General features: G+C 43.9%; 1 protein-coding gene across 3 annotated transcripts in view; it reads right to left on the reverse strand.

The window, feature by feature from the left end:
* Positions 1-9,009: 9,009 nt before the first annotated feature.
* Positions 9,010-21,468, reverse strand: part of nemp1 (nuclear envelope integral membrane protein 1) — a 58,031-nt gene continuing 45,572 nt past the window's right edge. The window contains exons 7-9 of one of the 3 annotated variants that reach the window (XM_080218093.1): positions 16,537-16,762; positions 15,551-15,724; positions 9,010-9,775 (exon numbers count right to left, since the gene is read on the reverse strand). In XM_080218093.1, coding sequence (XP_080074219.1) covers positions 9,640-9,775; positions 15,551-15,724; positions 16,537-16,762 — 536 coding nt within the window. In that variant the 3' untranslated portion in view covers positions 9,010-9,639. Of the gene's footprint in view, positions 9,827-14,403; positions 14,579-15,550; positions 15,725-16,536; positions 16,763-21,468 lie in introns of those variants that run through there. The other 2 variants (XM_080218092.1, XM_080218094.1) reach the window with 2 other exon arrangements.

Genomic DNA, 21,468 nt, shown 5'->3' on the forward strand with positions numbered 1-21,468 from the left:
TCACTGTATCCCTATATATGACAATAATAACTCAAGAGCCCAAACTCAGCCTGAGTAAATTCAATTAAGCCTCCACTGCTTGCTGTGGACAATTCCATAACTAACAGCCCTCAAAGAAATTCCTGCTCATCTCAGTTTTAAATGAGACCGTCCTGTACTCTTCCCACCAGGGGAAGCACTCTCTCAGCATTTTTTTTTGTTTAAAGATCACCTCCAAATCTTCTGAACTTCAACGCGCATAGGACATTCCTCATAAACCAACCTTTTCATTTCAGAAATCAGGAATGAACCTTCTCTGAACTACCTCCAATGTAAGAATGTCCCTCCTTCAGTAAGAAGGCCAAAGCTATATTAATATTTATATTCCTATATCATCCTACATTCCATTTGCCTTCCTAATTATTTGGTGTACCCACCTGCTAGCTTTCTGTAATTAATATACTGCAGCATTCTGCACTCTCTATTTAAATATTGCTCTGCACTGCTATCTGCCAAAGAGGGCAGTCTCACATTTTCCCACATGATACTCCATCTGCCAATTTTTTGCCCACTCACTTGTCTCTCTCTTTGCACTCTGTATCCTCCTCACAATTTTCTTCCTACTATCTTTGTAGCAATAGGACCAGGCCAACGGCGGTAAACGAAAGCAAGGTAATTGGGGGGTTAAACCAGTTCATTCCCATAAGCCATAGCAGTCTCATTCTGTGGCACAATTTTTGACTTGACAAGTATTAAAGAAATAGTACAGCATCCAAACAGCAAAGTGCTGCAAGAAAGTTGAAAAAATAAGAGTGCAAAGAGCAGAGTTTTGCCCAGGACAGTGGACATGGTACAAAAAGAAAATACTTGCATTTACAGAGCACCTTTCATGACGTCAGCTCTTTTTTGAAGCATGATCATTATTGTAATGTTGGAACTGTGGCAATTTGCAAGCTCCCACAAACAGCACTATGATGATCAGATAATTGATGTTAACTGAGGGATGAATATTGGTTAGGACACACTTCTGCCACTGTGCATCCAGGTCTTGCTGCAATTAGAAATGGAACGCTTCACTATCTGATCAGTTACATATGGTGTTGAGCATTATGTATCCATCAGAATACATCCCCATTTCTGACCTTCTGTTCTTTAAAATATTGCCATGGGATCTTCTACATCCACTTGCAAGAACAGCTGGGATCTTTGTTTAATACTTCATCCAAACAACAGCACCTTCAACCATGCAGCAATCCTACTGTACTAGAATGTCAGCCTAAAGGTTTATGCTTTAAGATGACCTATATGTCAGATTACAAAAATATAAAGCTCATCAATTGAACCGATCATATGTTCTGTGCATTTTTTCCTTTGTGTTTATGGAAGCAATCAGTGCAACTGAACTCAAGAACTTACATGTACAGCAGATGTACATATTTATGGGATGTGGGCATCACTGGCTAGGTCAACATTTATTGCCCATCCCTAATTGCCCTTGAAACAGTAGTGGTGAGCTGTCCCCTTGAACCGTTGCAGTCCTGTTAGGTACATCCATTTTGCTGGTAAAGAGGGAATTCCAGGACTTTGACCCAGTGATAGTGAAGGAACAGCTGATAATTTTCCAAGTCAGGATGATGAGTGGCTTGGAGGGGAGCTTCCAGATGGTGGTATTCCCATATGGCTGCTGCACTTGTCCTTCTAAAATGATTGTGGGTTTGGAAGGTGCTGTCAAAAGGAGCCTTGGTGAGTTCCTAAAGTGAATCTTGTAGATAGTATACACCTCACATGCCACTGTGCATCCAGGTCTCACTGCTTTTGGACATGGACTGCTTCAAGTTTCAGAAGAGTCACAAATAACGTTTAACATTAACAACCCTACTTCTGACTTTTTGCCAATGGTTACTTACCTTCACCACATAGCCAACCTCCATCCCGACCTCACCAAAAATTAAAATTAATGGAATGGTGGCCTTTATCAGAGAAGGGCTTCAGTTATAAAACCATGGAAAGACCCCATCTGAATTATTGCATTCAAATTTGTGCTCCAAGCAATACAGTGGAGATTCACCAGAATGACACCAGAGCCTAAGGGTGGCTTTATATGCCAGTAAATATAGAAGAGCGAGGGATGATTATAGTTGTGAATAAATACAGGAAAGCCATTTCCACTGGTGGGGGGATCCAAAACAAAAGGGAAGCATTTTAAAGATTACAGCTAGGTCACTGAGGAGTCAAAATAGAGAGCACTTTTCTCCCCACACACAGTAGAAATCTGGAAGCACCTTTCTCTCAGAAGGGCATGGATACAGGAGAAGAGGAGTCAGTTGACTTTTAAGACTGAGATCAGTAGATTTTTGTTGGGTAAGCGTATCAGGGAATAATTAACAAAGACAAGTGAATAGAGTTGAGGGACACATCAGCCATAATATACTTGAATGGCTGAACAGTCTTTAAAACTGAAGTGAAGTGTATTTTATTCTTATCTCCATTGCTGAAATCCTGTACAGTTTTATGCTGTACATTTTCCTTGCTGACATTCTTTAACCCTCCAAAAGTTCTAGCTTGTCTAAAACCTACACTGGCTCCTGAGACCCAAGTATAATAACATGCTTGGGATTGGAAATTTAGCAGACTAGGACAATAAAGTTCCACTTTTCTGCTGCCATACCTTGGTGTTTCAGCGTATAACCAGACCTGGAACAGACCAACGTTTTAGAACATAGAACAGTACAGGCCCTTCGGCCCTCAATGTTGTGTCGAGCTATGTCCAAAACCCAAGTTTTGTGCAACGTCGGTACGCCAATAGTCCACCAGAATTCTAAATGTCAATTGGGTCACTGGAGGAAGATAGCACACAGAAAGGTCAGGTGCTTCCAAATCATTGAACAACAGGAAAGCTGCCTGTTTGCTCTTTACACTTGGGCACAAATGGTATGCAATGCACAAAAATGCCTTTTAAAAAAATCCCCCCTCCCAAGAGAACAGTGGCAGCTGCCTTCTCTTCTCAGCCACAACACCTTTCCACAAATATAGAAAGATGTAAATGGACTAATGATATTTTCTGCAATAGTTTATTAAATTTCAAAATTAAAATATCTCACTGCATTTCCCCAAACTGAAATCAGTGTTTAATATTAAATGCAAGAATATTCACAAAGTGATTGGGGGCAAGCCATTATTGGTTACCAGTTATGCAATCAGATGGATATGACCCATTACTTTTACACCTGAATTTTAATGTCACTGAAGTCACTGTGAACAAACCAATGACAGCAGCATCATAGCTGCAAGCCACTAGACAGCAGCTGCATCAATAACTGTCCCACGACAAGCACTAAATACATGCCAATACATGATTTTCATTAGTCAACCCTTATGAATGTTGTTATACTATACACACTCAACAACACCATTATGCTGATGGGCAGATCTGAAAAGTACCTATTCTTTTAATTGATTGCTGTCTGCAATCAATCTAACCCGCGCACCTTTGGAGTGTGGGAGGAAACTGGAGCACCCAGAAGAAATCTACACAGACACGGGGAGAATGCAAACTCCATGAAGACAGTCACCCAAGGCCAGAATTGAACCCAGGTCACTGGAGCCATGAGGCAGCAGTGCTAACCACTGTGCCACTTTGCTGTCCTCATCTTCCATTATGTTTTGTGGCACTACCACTCTGCTAAGTTGGATAGATTCAGAACAGATCTGGCAACTCAAAACTGGGCACTGTGTGGGCCATCATCGTAAGAAATCTCAACACCATGTTAAAGTCCAGCAGGTTTATTTAGTAGCACAAGCCACAAGCTTTCAGAGCATAGCTCCTTCATCAGGTGAGTAGAAGTTCTGTTCACAAACAGGGCATATAAAAGACACAAACTCAATTTACAAAATAATGGGTGGAATACAAGTCTTTACAAGTAAAGAAGTCTTAAAAGGTACAGACAACGTGAGTGGAGAGAGCTTTAAGCACAGGTTGAAGAAATGTGTATTGTCTCCAGCCAGGACAGTTAGTGAGATTTTGCAAGCCCAGGCAAGTAGTGGCAGTTACAGATAGTGTGACATGAACCCGAGATCCCGGTTGAGGCCGTCCTCACGTGCGCGGAACTTGGCTATCAATCTCTGCTCAGTCGTGTGTCGTGAAGACCACCTTGGAGGACGCTTACCTGAAGATCAGAGGCTGAATGCCCATGACTGCTGAAGTGTTCCCCAACAGGAAGAGAACACTCCTGCCTGGTGATTGTCGAGTGGTGTTCATTCATCTGTTGTCATAACGTCTGCATGGTCTCCCCAACATACCATGCCTTAGGACATCCTTTCCTGCAGCGTATCAGTTAGATGATGTTGGCCGAGTTGCAAGAGTACGTACCGTGTACCTGGTGGATGATGTTCTCACGTGAGATGAACGCATCCATGTTGATGATCCAGCACATCTTGCAGAGGTTGCTGTGGCAGGCTTGTGTGGTGTTGTGGTCACTGTTCACCTGCAGGCTGGGTAGTTTGCTGCGGACAATGGTCTGTCTGAGGATGTGCAGTTGTTTGAGGGCAAGAAATGAAGGTGTGGGGATGGCCTTGACGAGATGTTCGTCTTCATCAATGACACTTTGAAGGCTCCGGAGAAGATGTCGTAGCTTCTCCACTCTGGATGATAAAGGGTACTCTATCTGCTGTGTCCCGTGTTTGTCTTCTGAGGAGGTCAGTGCAGTTTTTCACTATGGTGCATCGGAACTGTCGATCGCTGAGTCAAGCACCATATCCTGTTCGTATGAGGGGATCTTTCAATGTCGAGAGCTGTCTGTTGCGATCCTCCTCATCTGAACAAATCCTGTGCATGCGGAGGGCTTGTCCATAGGGAATGGCTTCTTTAACACGTTTAGGGTGGAATTTGGAGAAGTGGAGCACTGAGGTTATCCATGGGCTTGGGGTACAGTGAAGTGCTGGGGTGACTGTTCTTGATGGAGATGTGTGTGTTCAAGAATGCAACCGATTCTGGAGAATAATCCATGGTGAGTCTGATGGTGGGATGGAACTTGTTGATGTCATCATATAGTTGTTTCAGTGATTGTTCACCATGAGTCTAAAAGGAAGAAAAGGTCATCAAAGTATTTAGTGTGTACGTTCGGTTGAAGGTCCTGTGTGGTGAAGAGGTCCTGTTCAAATCTGTGCATGAAGATGTTGGCATATTGAGGTGCGAATTTGGTCCCCGTGGCTGTTCAGCGTGTCGGGATGAAGAACCGATTGTTGAAGGTGAAGATGTTGTGGTCCAGGATGAAGTGGATGAGTTGTAAAATTGCATCTGGAAACTGGCAGTTGTTGGTGTTGAGTACTGAGGCAGTTGCAGCAATGCCATCATCGTGAGGGATGTTGGTCTAGAGTGCTGAGGAGTGCTCCTGGTTCAAATGCTCCATTAGTGCTGAGTTTCTGTAGCAAGTCTGTAGTGTCACGACAAAAGCTGGGGGTTCTTTGTACGACGGGTTTCAGGATGCCCTTGACATAGCCAGAGGAGGTTCTCACACAGGGTCCCATTGCCTGAAATGATGGGATGGCCTGGAGTGTTGGCCTTGTGTATCTTCGGGAGGCAGTAGAGATCTCCAATGTGGTGAGTTTGTGGGATGAGAGCACAGAGGGTGCTCTGAAGGTCCGGATCAAAGGTCTTGATCAGTCTGTTGAGTTGACGGGTGTGTTCTTTGGTTGGATCTGCGGGTAACTGTAGTGTTCCTCGTTGTTCAGTTGTCGGTACACTTCTTTGCAGTAATCTGTTCTGCTCAGTATGATGGTGGCCCCTCCTTTGTCTGCTGGTTTGATGACAAATGTTGCGGCTGGTCTCACAAGCGCAGATGGCATCGCATTGTGCTTGGGTGATGTTTGGGGCTGTCTTGTGATTGCAGTTGATGAATCTGGTATTGATGCACCTTCTGACGGCTTGGGCATACATGTCAAGTTTGAGGGCAGTGGCCTTCCGGAGGAGTCCAATTGGACTCTTTCCTCTTTGGTTGCTGCAATGCAGATATCTCTGTCGGCTGTTCCGGTTCAGTGGCTGTCTCATTGTGTTCGCTGATGGCCTCTTGGGGTTTGTGGAAGAACTCACGCAACCTCATTCGCCTGATGAATTCCTCTGCGTCTGCTGTGAGACTGATGGGATCTATTTTGGTGGTGGGGCAGAAATTGAGCCCTCAGTTCAGGTGTATTAGCTGGAGACAATACACATCTCTTTAACCTGTGCTTAACCCTCTCCACTCACACCTTTAAGATCTGTACCTCTCTCCACTCACACCTTAAAAGGTATGTACCTTTAAGACTTGATTACCTTTAAAGACTCGCATTCCAACTATTATCTTGTAAATTGAGTTTGTCTCTTTATATGTCCTGTTTGTGAACAGAACTCCAACTCACCTGATGAAGGAGCAGCGCTCCGAAAGCTTGTGCTACCAAATAAACCTGCTGGACTTTAACCCGGTGTTGAGAGACTTCTTACTGTGCTTACCCCAATCTAACGCCGGCATCTCCACATCTGGGCCATCATCAGCAACAAAATTGTTTTCAACCACCATCTGTAACCTCATGGTCTGGCATATCCCCCACTACCCTTACCAAGCCAGGGAATCAATCCTATTTCAAAGAAGAATGCAGGAGGGCATGCCAGGAACAGCATCAGGCATACCTAAAAATGAGCGTCAATCTGGTAAAGTTACCACACAGGACTACAATGGAAGCAGCTTATGACAGAGCTAAGAGATCCCACAGCTAACAGATCAAAGCTCTGCATTCCTGCCACATCCAGTTGTGAATGGTGGTGGATATTAAACAACCAACTGGAAGAGGAGGCTCCATAAAATTTCCTCAATGATGAGGGAGTCCAGAACATCAGTGCAAAATATTTGCAACTACTTTCCACCAGAAGTGCCAAGTGGATGATCAATCTCAGCTTCCTCCAGCAATCCGCAGCATCACAAATGCCAATCTTCTGCCAATTCAATTCCCTCCACGACAGCAGGAAATAGCTGAAGGCCCTGGATATTGCAACAGTTGTGGACCCTGACAACATTCCAACAATAATATTGAAAACGTGCTCCAGTACTAGCTGTTCCCTAGCCAAGCTGTTCCAGTACAGCTACAATAGACGTCTACTTAACAAATTGTGGAAAATTGTCTGTGTACATCCTGTCCACAAAATATAGCACAAACTGAATCTGGCCATTTACTGCCCCATCAGCCTCATCTCGATCATCAGCAAAGTGACGGAAGGTATTGCTGACAGTACCAAGCAACACTTACCCAGCATTAACCTGCTCACTGATGCTCAATTTTGATTCTGCCAAGGCTTCTCTGACTTCATTAAAGCCTTGGTCCAAACACATAAAAGAACTGGAGGAGGCTAGAGTGACTGCTCTTGCCATCAGTGCAGCATTTGGCTGAGTATGGCATCAATGAGCCTGGTAAAATTGAAATCAAAGGGAATCAGTGGGAAAATGTTGGAGTCATACCTAGCACAGGGGAAGATGGCTATTTTGTTGGAGGCCAATCATCTAATACCCAAGACATTGCAGCAGAAGTTCCCTACAGTAGTATCCTTGGCCCAACCATCTTCAGCTACTTCATCCATGATCTTCCTTTCATCATAAGGGACAGAAATAGGGATCTTTGCTGTTAATTGTACAGTGCCATCTGTAACTCAGATAGTGAAGCAGTTTGTGCCAATACGCAGCAAGATCTGAACAACATTCAGCTTGGACTGGTAAGTGGCAAGTAATGACCATCTCTAACAACAGAATATCTAACCATCTCCCCATGACATTAAATGGCATAACCATTGCTGGATCCCCCATTGTTAACATCTTGGGGATTACCATTGTTCCAGTTCAGTTTCTGGTCAGTCACATAAATGCTATGGTTACAAGAGCAGGTCAGAAGCTGGGAAGTCTGGGCAAGTAACTCATCTATTTCCCCAAAGCCTGTTCACCATCTACAAGGCACAGGTCAGAAGTGTGATGGAATACTCTCCACTTGCCTGGATGAGTGTGGCTCCAACAACAGCCAAGATGATCCAGGAAAAAGCAGCCCGCTTGATTGGCACCTTATCCCCAACTAAAGCATCTATTCCCTCCACCACTGATGCACAGTAGTAACAATGTGTACTATGTACAAGATGCAGTGCAGCAACTCACCAAGACTCCTTCAACAGCACCTTCCAAACCCAAATCCACAGCCACTATACTTAGAAGGGACAATGGTAGCAGGTGCACAGGGAGACCACCACCTGCAAATTCCCCTCCAAGCAACACTCCATCCTGACTTGGAAATATACTATTCCTCCTCCGCAGTCATGGGATCAAACTCCTGGATCTCCCTTCCCAATGGTACTGTATACCTGGATCAAATGGACTACAAAGATTCAAGAGGCAGCTCACCACAACCTTGAGGGCAATTAGGGCTGGACGATAAATTCTAGCATTGCTAGCAATGGCTACATCTCAAGATGAGAATAATAAAAAAAAAGTTACCTGTTTTGCTAAGAATGGAAGATACAGTTATATAGATAGAGATCAGTCACCAAAATTGTTGGTTAAATTCAGCCCCCCCGTACAGGAATGTTTTCAGGACAGGACTCCCAATGTGATTAAAACTTTCAAGATAAAAACTGCTCCAAAACAAAAGACAAAACAGCTTTTCACAATTCCTTATACCGTGCTGCTCCATTTTTTGAAAAAAAAAGTTCTGATGAAAGATATTCTTTGCATAAATACAAAAATTGCAAACATTAAAGTGTCGGGAACATCACAGTCAATATAACCGGGTCAAACACACTTCGCTGCAGTTAGTCTTCATTTTTCAATCAAAGGAACACATTTGGTACAGAGTTCACAATAGGGGCCAGAGCATTAAAAATATAGCAAATAGTTAATTTTAAAAAAAAATCAAACGGCAACAACATAATTGAACTGCCTGAATATTCAGTTACTTAACTTGTTGAAACTTATGCACTCCTTTATCAGTGGGAGGGGTGGATAAACAGAAAAACAGTCGTGGTACCAGAGTTTCAAAGTTAAATTTATTTTAGGGAAGCTAAATTTAGCTGACAAAATAAAAATTTTTTAAAAAGTAAATGGGTATATATTTTGAAAGTTCAAAAAAGTCTTGTTTTGGTTTGAGAGAGATCAGTTTTCCTTCTCTAGGTTAAAAGAATTCAGGACTGTGACCCATGGCTCGCTCTTTCCCCAAGCCCATAGATCACAAGCAGCTATTGTTTCCAGCGTGTGATTGTTCTTTGGTTTCTTTGAATTCCAAGCAGTGCATCCAAAACAGACCAATTCTTAAAAATCAAGGACTGGTCAAAAAAGTCATTAAAAACACAAACACCTGAGAAGAGACCAAATTCAGCAACTCTACACCAAGCCTTTCTTATGGCAAGCTTGATCCTGACTGCCCTGCATAGGCAGCATTAGTCCCAGCACCTCTAATCCAATCCAATTTGGATGCAAGTCACATTTATTGGAATAAATTGCTGCGATTTTTGTCTTTGATCATTGAGATCTCAAATGACAAGTCAAAACAAGAAGCAGCATGAGCAGCTTCCTCCTGTATGGAAAGAGGCTTGGTCGTCTCCAATACACAAACAAACATCACTCAGATTGGGGAACGTTTGCTATCCGAGGCCCAGTCTCAAGATTCGTCGTCATTAAAACCAGTGTCATAGATCTCATCCTCTAAAAACAATCCACCTAGTCCATATTCTTGCTCGTGAACAGAAATTTCGTTGGGATTGAGGTGATTTTCCCCTTCCACAAAGTCAGCAAATCTGCAGGGTGAGACACAGATCCCAGTCATACCAATGTCCCAAATCCAACAGCTATTGAAAAAAAAAATCAATACTATTTCAAACCATATGAACATTCTTCTTTTACATCAAACACTTAGCAAAATGTAGGTAAAATGTTAGAATCCGTCATCAAGGAGGAAATAGCGAGGCATCTTGAGGGGAATTGCTTGATAGAGCAGACACAGCACGGTTTCGTTAAGGGGAAGTCGTGTCTGACGAATTTATTGGAGTTCTATGAGGATGTGTCTAGGGCGGTGGATAGAGGAGAGCCGGTGGATGTGGTCTTTCTTGATTTTCAGAAGGCGTTTGACAAGGTATCTCACAAGAGGTTATTGCAGAAGGTCAGGGGACATGGAGTTGGGGGTAGGGTGTTAGCGTGGATAGAGGATTGGTTGTCAAATAGGAGGCAGAGAGTGGGGGTCAATGGGTGCTATTCGGATTGGCGGTTGGTGACTAGTGGAGTGCCCCAGGGGTCGGTGCTGGGGCCTCAGCTATTTACCATTTATATAGATGATCTGGAGGAGGGAACCGAGTGTACAGTGTCGAAATTTGCTGATGACACCAAGATTGGTGGAACGGCAAATTGCGCAGAGGGTGTGGAGAGTCTACAGAAGGATCTAGATAGGCTGGGCGAATGGGCCAGGAACTGGCAAATGGAATTTAATGTTGGCGAGTGCGAGGTGGTCCACTTTGGTAGGAATAATGGTAGGAAGGATTATTACTTACGTGGCGAAAAACTGCAGCAGGCGGCAGTGCAGAGGGACCTCGGGGTCCTTGTGCATGAGTCGCAAAAACCCAGCCTGCAGGTGCAGCAGGTGGTCAGGAAGGCTAATGGGATGCTGGCCTTCATAGCGAGGGGGATCGAATATAAAAGTAGGGAGGTCTTGCTGCGGCTGTATAGGACATTGGTGAGGCCGCAGCTGGAGTACTGTGTGCAGTTTTAGGCGTCATACTTACGCAAGGATATTTTGGCCTTGGAGGGAGTACAGAGGAGGTTTACTAGGCTGATGCCGGAGTTGAAGGGGTTGAGCTATGAGGACAGGCTGAATAAACTAGGCTTGTACTCGTTAGAGTTTAGAAGAATGAGGGGAGATCTCATTGAGACATATAAGATGATGAATGGGACGGATAGGATAGAGGTGGAGAGACTCTTCCCGCTCAGAAAGGACAGTAGGACTAGGGGGCACAGCCTCAAGATAAAGTGGGGTGGGGGAGCGGTTTAGAACGGAGTTGAGGAGGAACTTCTTCACTCAAAGGGTGGTGAATCTCTGGAATTCTCTGCCCGTTGAAGTGGTGGAGGCTACCTCGCTAAATATTTTTAAGACGCGGGTTGATGGGTTTTTGATAAGAGAGGGGATTAAGGGTTATGGGGAGAGGGTGGGAATGTGGAACTGAGCCACGACAGATCAGCCATGATCTTATTGAATGGCGGGGCAGGCTCGAAGGGCTAGATGGCCTACTCCTGCTCCTATTTCTTATGTTCTTATGTTCTAAAATACTTCACAGTTATTAAAAATACACTTTCCAAAAATGTCAGTTTGTATCAAGTACTCCCGAGAATCACCAAATCAATGAGTTATGAAAACAACTTTAATCAATTTTTCCTCTCCTTTCTCCCCTCTACTCCTGGAGTATGGATCCTTAAGCTTCAACAGGCCTCTCTGATATTGAACTGGCCACTCTTCTCTTGTGAGTTAAGATAGGTAGGCAGCTTTACAGAAGGGCGATCAGACCTGAGCACCACTGTCCTTTTATTTTAAGCGAAACACCATAGGGTTTTCAATAAATGTCACTGAAAAGCAATCAGAAGCAGAAACTCCGGCTGGCATTGACTCTATAAATCCCAAAACATTTACTGGGACATTCCAATCAGAGATCCAGACAAGGGGATCAAACTAGGAGCTTCCTCCCCGTTTGACTCAGACCCATGCTCAGCAACGTACTTGCAAACTGAGCTATCAGGGGAGTCTTCAAGGGAGTTTGGTAAAAAATTAATTAACTTTTAAATAAAAAATCTTCTCGAAGTTGTAGTTTTCACACTTCTCCGAAGCCGGAAGTCAGAGTGTCCGTCACCAAGAGTAGCTCGATAGTACTGGTACTGAGCGAGTCCTAAAGGACATAGCTGCTAGACTGGGATTTTGGCAGGTGGCAAGGGAATCAACAAGGGGAAGATTAACTTGACCTTGCCCTCACCAATCTACCTGCTGCAGACGCATTACAATAAATCAGAGGAGTGACCACTGCAGAGTCCTTGTGCAGACGAAGTCCTGTATGCCCTCCATTGTGTTGTGTAGTACTACCGCCATGCTAAATGGGATACATTTAGCAACTCAAAACTGGACAACCATGAGACACTGTGGGCCATCAGCAGCAGCAGCAGAATGGTACTTGATTACAATCTGTAACTTCATGGCCCAGCATATCCCTCACTTTATCATTATCATCAAGCCATCAACCCTGATGCAAAGAAAGAACAAGAGGGCATGCCATGAGCAACACCAAGCAGAACTAAAAATGAGATGTCAACCTGCTGAGGCTACAAAGGGCTACTTGCATGCCAAAAGGCAGAAGCAATATGCGATAGACAGAGCTAAGCAATCCAACACATCCTGTCCAGTGCAAAAGATAAGGCTGAAGTGTTTGCAACAGTCTTCAGCCAGAAGTACTGAATAGATGATCCATCTTGACCTCCTCCTGAGGTCCCCAGCATCAAAGATGCAAGTCTTCAGTCAATTTGATTCACTCCATGCATTATTAAGAAATGGCTGAATGCACTAGATATTGCATAGCCTATGGACCCTGACAATATTCCAGCAATAGTACTGAAGACTTGTGCCCCAGAACATGTCATGCCCCTAGCCAAACTGTTTCAGTAAAGCTGCAACATTGGCACCTACCTGGCAATATAGAAATTGCCCAAATATGCCCTGTCCACAAGAAGCAGGACAAATCCAACACAGTCATTTACTGCCCCATCAGTCTACTCTCGATCAGCAAAGTGTTGGAAAGAATCATAGACAGCGCTATCAAGTGGCACATATGCAGCTCACTGATGCTCAGTTTGACTTCTGCCAGGATTACTCAGCTCCTGAACTCATGGCAGCCTTGGTCCAGCTGAACTCCAGGAGTGGGGTGAGAGCAAGTGCTCTTGACATCATGGCAGCATCTGACCAAGTGTGGCATCAAGGAGCCCTGGCAAAATTGAAGTCGATAGGAATTGGGGGAAAACCCTCCACTGATTGGAGTCATTCTCGACACAAAAGGAAGACGGCTGTGATTGTTGGAAGTCCAGGACACTGCAGGAGTTCCTCAGGGTAATGTCCTAGGCCCAACCATCTTCAGCTGCTTCAATGACGTTCCCTCAATCATAAGGTCAGAAGTGGGGATGTTCGCAGATGTTCAGCACCACTCATGACTCCTCAGATACAGCAAGATATAGGTGATATTTAGGTTTGGGATGATAAATGGCAAGTAACATTTGCGCCACAAGATCCATTTCCAAGAAGAGAGAATCTAAACTTTGCCTTTGACACTCAACCATTACTGAATCCCCCACTATCAACATGCTGGAAGGGGTACCATTAACCATAAACTTGGTGGACCAGCCACATAAAACTGTGACTACAAGAGCAAATCAGAGCTTGGGAATTCTACAGAGTTTATTTACCCTTCTGACTCCTTGTCACCTTCTACAAGGCACAAGTCAGGATTGTGATGGAACACTTTCCACTTGCCTGGATGAGTGCAGCTCCAAGAACACAAGCTCAATACCACCCAGGTCAAAGCAGCCCACTTGATTGGCACCCCCATCCACCACCATTTAATTCCTCCACCACCAATACACAAGTGGCAGCAACATGTACCATCTACAAGATGCACTGTCACCACTCACCTAGGTTTTTTCAATAGCACCTTCCAAACCTGTGTGACCTCTACCACCTAGAAGGACAAGGGCAGCAGCTGCACGTGAACACCACTGCCACATGCAAGTTCCCCTCCAAGCCACACATCATCCTGACTTGTAACTGTATCAGCTGTTGCTTCACCAGTCGCTGGGTAAAATCCTGGAACTTCCACCGTAACAGCACTTTGGATGTACTTACACCCATAAGGACCGCAGCAGTTCACAAAGGTGGCACACCACCACTTTCTCAAGGGCCATTAGGGACGGGCAACAAATGCTGGCCTAGCCAGCGATGCCCACAGTCCATGAACAAATTTTAAAAACGCATTCACAATTTTCCAATTTTAGGACTGGCGATGCAGCGGAGCAGCTTGCATTTTAGCTTGGAATTCTGCACAAGAGTTTAAGCACTCCACTAAGTTCTTCACCGGTTGAATACATTCCACAAAACCATGGTAACTTGGATCTTTCTGAGCAAAGTTGTCACTTTGTACCAAGATAGTTGGTGTGGGAAGAAACAGGATTCACAAGGACAATTGGACTGTGTTTGGGCGGGGAGAATGATATGATTGTTACAGCAGAGTAGGGGTTTTACTTGTTGGAGCAGAGTCGGAGCTTAATTCTGCATCGATATATGCTTACCCAAAATGGACATCCATGGTGCTGAAATCAGGTGTCTCAAGTAAAAACAATACTAAATTTCCAAGCACCAATACCTCATTTTATTTACTACAAAAATATTTTGGTGAATTCCCAAGATGAAATAAGACAAGAGCTTCATCATGCAACACCAGAATGACAATATGAGAGCTAGTGCCAGTGACTCCATCCCATAAACGGAGCTCCTCCCTCAATTGGGCAGACGCAAGAAACATTCTCTATTTGAGAGAGAGAGAGAAAAAAGGGAGGGTAAGAAAAGCATCAAACGCCACCCACGTTCTACAGGTCAGTTTTAAAATCTGCATTCTCAGATGCCCGGGAAGAGATTACCGGGCTGTTCATGTGAGGAAAGACAGAACAAAACTGACACACCTCAGCCATCATATGCTTTCCTTTTAATTTCACATACACCATCCCCTACCCCCAACACATACACAGGTATACATGGTATTTAAATATCTACGTTGCACACAAACCTCAGGCAGCCATGTGGTCCTTCATTCTGGAAAATATTACATCTAAGGGACGAAGTGTGATTTTTTTTTCCTCTGAAAACTTGCCTTCCCTGATATTCTCAGAATACAGCTTTCACACTTAGCAGTTCGTTCTGTGCAAGTGTGATCGAAAAGTTTAAAAATGTGGCACCTCTGTAAAAACGAAGCACTGTTAAACCAAGTGGATCGTGCAGAGGCAAAACAATAATTGGAATTCTTCAAGAATTAATTTCTTGAGCATTTTACCAGTGATGCTCATTTTCCTGATGGACATGGATGAAGTTGGGGGAAATTCAATGCAAATGCGGACACAGTCTGTGAAAGCAAGAGACTTGACAGGTCAGATCACCCTTTCCTATTCCATCTTTCTGGCGTGTCTGGGTTTTAAACAGGAGCTGAATTCAGTGCTGTTGCACAGCTTAAAATGCGCTGCAACCCAAGCCACAGAGGTGCATTTGCATTCTGCAATTTTACACACACCCAGTGGCTGATCTCAGTTGTATGATCAAGGCCAGATAATCAACTGGAGTGAAGATGGAATGGGGAAACCAGTTATTCAGGTTGCTCTTGCACATCTCTTGATGACCAGCTCATGGGTGCTGCTGATAAAAGCCCAGAAACAGACTGTTTATCCATTTTCTCAAGGGAAGAAGACAATAAAAACATAGGAGGGTTTAAATATCATACAAGCCTTACCTCTTTGGCGTTGACAGTCTAGACACCATTTTCCATGCATTGAATTCAGGGCTACTGCAATACTGTTGCAGCTCCACCAGGGCTTTGTGTGTTTCTACTTCTCCTTCCCTCTGATATTCCTCCTCAGTTAGAAGCTTCCGGGGCTTTGGCTTGCCTCTTAATTTGAACACTTTCCTAAGTTTGAAAAATTATGAAAGGTCACTCTGTATTTTTATTCAGAAGTTGAGGTTTTTCCTCCTCTCCAGTTCCAGAGCAAACCTTACAGCAACGGTCAACACACTTTCTAAACTCTTCCTGTCTTCAATATATACCCCAAATTCCCTTTTTTCAGGAATATACATTTATTTTGCATGTAGGAAATACATTTGAACTTAAACACAAAGCTCAGCCATTATGGGAATATAAATTTCTTTTTCCCCCCAAGTTCCCTATTCATTTAGGAGTCACTAGACAAGCTGCATTGACAAACATACACACGTGAAAGAACTCTGAACGTGCAAGGTGTAAATTAATGCCTTAGTTTCATACTTTTTTTTCAAAAAGAAAAGCAACATTTCCAATTACAGTCAGTCACTCAGGTGTGTAGTGAAACACACAGGGTGATTTCTGGAAGCTGCTTGATGCTGGTATAGATCCATACAAATTGGTCCCCTTGGAATGTCTCTCTTAAACCTCTCCATCTCCAAGACGCCCCCCAAAAGCCCACCTCTCTGACCAAACCTTTTGTCACCCAATCTTACATCTTCATGGGCTCGGAGGCGATTACATCGCTGAAGTCCCTTTGGACATTTTTCTATAATAAAAGGCACTGCATAAACCAACTATCCCAGTCTCAATTTGCATTTATACAAACTCCATTCTCCTAGTTGGTAGCTTTACAGTCTAGTGTAGCAAAGCCATGCCAACCTGATTCACTGGTTTCAGAGACAGAAACAAGAAATCTGGTTTTGCCCATTTAGCACTGATTTTTAGTTACTTCTACTTACTTGTATGCAGCATATGTCCACCTAAATGGAAGCTCTAGGTTCTTGATGCAGAAAGCTACAACGATGATTGCCAGGGCAACTTGTTGTACTTGAATCCCAAAGTACATTAGTAATAGTCCCAAAAGTTGCAGGGCCCAGTTTAGAAGATTAATACTTCTGTCTTCTTCCAGTGGGCCGTACTTGTAGCAAACAGCAAAACTGACAAAGGCAGATACTGTCACATAACCTGAAACATCAACAGCACAGGAGGGAAAATCTTCAGAAAAGGAAGCAATGTGTTTTTCCTAGATAATCTGCAGATCAGTCTATACAGACCAGAATTCTCCTGCTGTTCACGACCCGCTGCCGGAGAAGACGGAGAATTTGGAGCTCAGCCAAATTTCCATTCACTGCAGCGGGCAGGAGAATCCCGCTGGTGCGAACGGCCAGAGAATCCTGCCCATAATTTCTCCGTTGCAGTACATCATAGACCAAAGGCTACTACGAAGTAGACAAACTTAGTCTCACAATTAGAAATGACAAGCCCATATGGTCTGATTGTCATGGGGAATGAGCCCCATGCTGAAACCTATTGCTCGTGATAGGTTTCATCCTTGACACAAAAGAGGTGCAACTGCTTTTTGGACAGAGATACGGAGAGAGCAAGCAAGAGCGAGAGAAAAACAGCTGCTACTTTTATGCCAGCGGGCTGGAACGAGTGTCCTGGCCAATTGTATAACTAGGGCCTGTGAACAGGGTTTGAAACTAACTAGAGGGGAGTTGGGGGAAGGATGAAGGGAGATTTAGAAACCCAAAGAGAAAGGTAGAGGTATCAAAACAGTATAGACAAGCAGAGTGGGACAGGAAGGGACAGTTTAACAAAGATCACACATCAAATGTCATTACACAGAATAGAAATTTAAAAAAAAACTTAACTTGAAAGTTCTCATCTAAATGCACAAAGCATCTGCAATACGATAGATGAACTAGTGGCACATGATTTAGATTGAATTGCCATCACAAAGACATGGTCACAGTTTGATCAAGGTTGGAAAATAATAGTCCAAGGTACACAATATTTCAGACAGCTGAATAGAATGGTAAAAGGATGAGGGGTAGTCCTGATAGTAATGGGTATAAAAGACGTTAGTGAAAAATGATCTGGCCTTAGAATGGGTAGAAATTAGGAATAGCAAGAGCCAGAAAACACTCGTATAGTTTACAAGCCCTCTAACAGTAGCTATACTGGATAGAAATAAGAAATGAATGGAGCTGGTAACAAAGATAATCTTCATATAGACTGGGGCAGAGTTGTCTATTAGATGAGCTTGTGGAATGTTTTTCTGACAGTTTCTTGGAGCAATACCATAAGATCCACTGGGAAATAGTGAATATATGTTACGAGTGAAAGTGACAGACTCCAATCACAAACAAGAATCTTAAACTTAAGGAAAGCTAATTATGGCTAAATACATAGGAATGAGAGGAGAACTAGATAAATAGACTAAAATGTTTGCAGGTGTAAACAATAGGAAACATTTAAATAAACAATTCAAAATACATTCCATTGAAACAAAAACTCGGCAAAAGAGAACCATCTGTGGCTCACTCAGGAAGTTAAGGATATTAGATTAAAAGAGGCTTACAATGTTGCCAAAAAAGCAGCAATTTGGAGGAAGGGTAATTAAAAAGTTGATAAAAAGGAAAAAAAACAGAGAGTAAACAAGCCAGGAATATAAGAACAGATTGTAAGAGCTTTAAGCATATTAAAAGGAACAGTCTCTTAGAAGCAGAGGGAAAATAAATTAGCATGAGAAATGCGGAGGCACTGAACAATTATTTTGGATCCATCTTCACAACAGATGACACAAGCTTCAGACTGCAAATGAATGATAACCTAGGGGCTAAAAGGTGAGGAAATTAATATCATAAAGTACTGGAGAAACACAAGGGACTAAAATCTGACAAATCCCCAGCAGCTGATGGCCGACACCCTCAGGTTCTAAAAGAGATAGCTACAGAGATAGTGGATACATGAGCTATGATTTTCCAAAAAAAAATTCCTTAGATTGGAAATTGGCAAATGTTACATCACTTTTCAAGAAAGGAAGGAGAGAGAAAACAGGGATAGGTCAGTTAGCCTAACATCAATTGTTGGGAATTATTAAGAAGGTCTGAGCAATGTGCTTAAAAAGCAGCATAGTATGATTAGAGCAAGTCAACATGGGAAAATCCTGCTCACATTAGAATTTTGCAAGGATGAAACGAGTAGGGTGGATAGAGGGGAACTAGTAGATGTAGTATATCTGAATCTCCAAAAGGCATTGAATAGGGTGCCTCACAAAAGGTTAATAGGCAAGAAAAGGGCTCGTGGAGTTGAATATATCGCATTAGTAGAGATTTGGTTAATGGATAGAAAACAGAGAATGGGCATAAATGGGCTTCAAGTTGGCAGGCAGTGAATAGTGGAAAGCTGCAAGGATCAGTGCTGGGGCTGCCACAATTCACTATCTTAATAACTTAAATAAAGAGACAGATAGTAACGTATCTACGTTTGCTGTTACATAAGAACATAAGAAATAGGAGCAGAAGTAGGCCATCTAGCCCTTCGAGCCTGCCCCGCCATTCAATAAGATCATGGCTGATCTGTCGCTGCTCAGTTCCACTTTCCCGCTTTCTCCCCATAACCCTCAATCCCCTCGCTTATCAAAAACCCATCAACCCGCGTCTTAAAAATATTTAGCGAGGCAGCCTCCACCACTTCAACGGGCAGAGAATTCCAGAGATTCACCACCCTTTGAGTGAAGAAGTTCCTCCTCAACTCCGTTCTAAACCACCCCCCCCTCTATCTTGAGGCTGTGCCCCCTAGTCCTACTGTCTTTTTTGAGCGGGAAGAGTCTCTCCACCTCTATCGTATCCATCCCATTCATCATCTTATATGTCTCAATGAGATCTCCCCTCATTCTTCTAAACTCTAACGAGTACAAGCCTAGTTTATTCAGCCTCTCCTCATAGCTCAACCCCCTCAACTCCAGTATCAGCCTAGTAAACCTCCTCTGCACTCCCTCCAAAGCCAAAATATCTTTGCGCAGGTGCGGCGCCCAAAACTGCACACAGTACTCCAGCTGCGGCCTCACCAATGCCCTATACAGCTGCAGCAAGACCTCCCTACTTTTATATTCAATCCCCCTCGCTATGAAGGCCAGCATCCCATTCGCCTTCCTGACCACCTGCTGCACCTGCAAGCTGGGTTTTTGCGACTCATGCACAAGGACCCCGAGGTCCCTCTGCACCGTCGCCTGCTGCAGTTTTTCGCCACGTAAGTAATAGTCCTTCCTACCATTCTTCCTACCAAAGTGGACCACCTCACACTTGCCAACATTAAATTCCATTTGCCAGTTCCTGGCCCATTCGCCCAGCCTATCTAGATCCTTCTGCAGACTCTCCACACCCTCCGCACAATTTGCCGTTCCCCCAATCTTGGTGTCATCAGCAAATTTCGACACCCTACACTCGGTTCCCTCCTCCAGATCATCTATATAAATGGTAAAAAGCTGAGGCCCCAGCACCGACCCCTGGGGCACTCCACTAATCACCATCCGCCAATCCGAATAGCACCCATTGACCCCCACTCTCTGCCCCAAGCTGGGTGGAAGGGTGAGCTATGTGGAGGACACAAAGAGGATGCAAAGAGATAGAGGCAGGTTAAGTTAGTGGGCAACAACATGGCAGATGGAGTATAATGTTCGGCAGTGTGGAGCTATTCATTTTTATGTACAAGAATACAAAAGCAGAATTTTTTTTAAAAAGGTGAAAAACTTAAGTGTTGATCATCACAGAATCCCTACAGCACAGAAGGTCATTCAGCCCACCAGGTCTACACTAACTCTCCCTGACAGAGTATCTTACCCAGGCCCTTTCCCCCCAGCCTATCCTCATAACCCCAAATATTTCCCATGGCTAATCCATCCAACCTACACATCCCGAGACACTAAAGGGCAATTTAGCATGGCCAATCCATCTAAGTAAAAAGTCTGACAACACCAGGTTTTAGTCCAACCGATTTATTTGATAATACTCACAAGCTTTCGAGGGGACTGCCTCTTCGTCAGGTGAATGGAGAGTTCTGGCCTCAGACAGAGCATATAAAGCACAGACAGTTTAGAGATTACTGATTAAAATGCGAATCCTTACACCTAACCTGCTGTTCAAGACCTGAAGTGGCTGACAATGTGAGTGGAAGGCGCACTGATCACAGGTTACAGAGATGTGTATTGTCTCCAGACAGTACAGTAAGTGAGGTTTTGCAAACCCAGGCAAGTCACGGGGGTTACCGATAGTGCGACATGAACCCAAGATCCCTGTTGAGACCGTCCTCATGTGTGCGGAACTTGGCTATCAGTCTAACCAATCCATCTAACCCACACATCTTTGAACTGTGGGAGAAAACTGGAGCATCCAGAGGAAACCCATGGAGATATGTGCAAGCTCCACACAGACAAAGATCAAAGAACAAAGAACAACACAGCACAGGAAACAGGCCCTTTGGCCCAACAAGCCCACACCGCCATTTTAACATTGTGAGTGCCCTCTTCTACCTATGACCTTTGTCTACGCCTATTGGACTCCACAATAAAAGGAATTATAACCAGATTGAGGGACGCCTAATTTAGGGACAATTTGTTAACACCAAATCAGCCTAAGAGCACGTTTTTGGGGTGTGGGAGGAAACCGGAGCGCCCGGAGAAAACCCACGCAAGCACGGGGAGAATGTGCAAACTCCCACAGACAGTGGCCCTAATCCATGTATCTGCACAGCAAACAGTGATAGTCACTGAGCTGTCACGTTGCCCGTCAGCTGGTCCAGTTTAAGCGCACACTAACAACGTGAAGCACTAGGCAACTCTCGAATCAACATCCAAGAGCTGCCCTCACACAATCCACCGCGTGTAA

Source organism: Carcharhinus amblyrhynchos, chromosome X (assembly GCF_965287045.1).
Source record: "Carcharhinus amblyrhynchos chromosome X, sCarAmb.v2.hapA, whole genome shotgun sequence".
Lineage (NCBI taxonomy): Eukaryota > Metazoa > Chordata > Chondrichthyes > Carcharhiniformes > Carcharhinidae > Carcharhinus > Carcharhinus amblyrhynchos.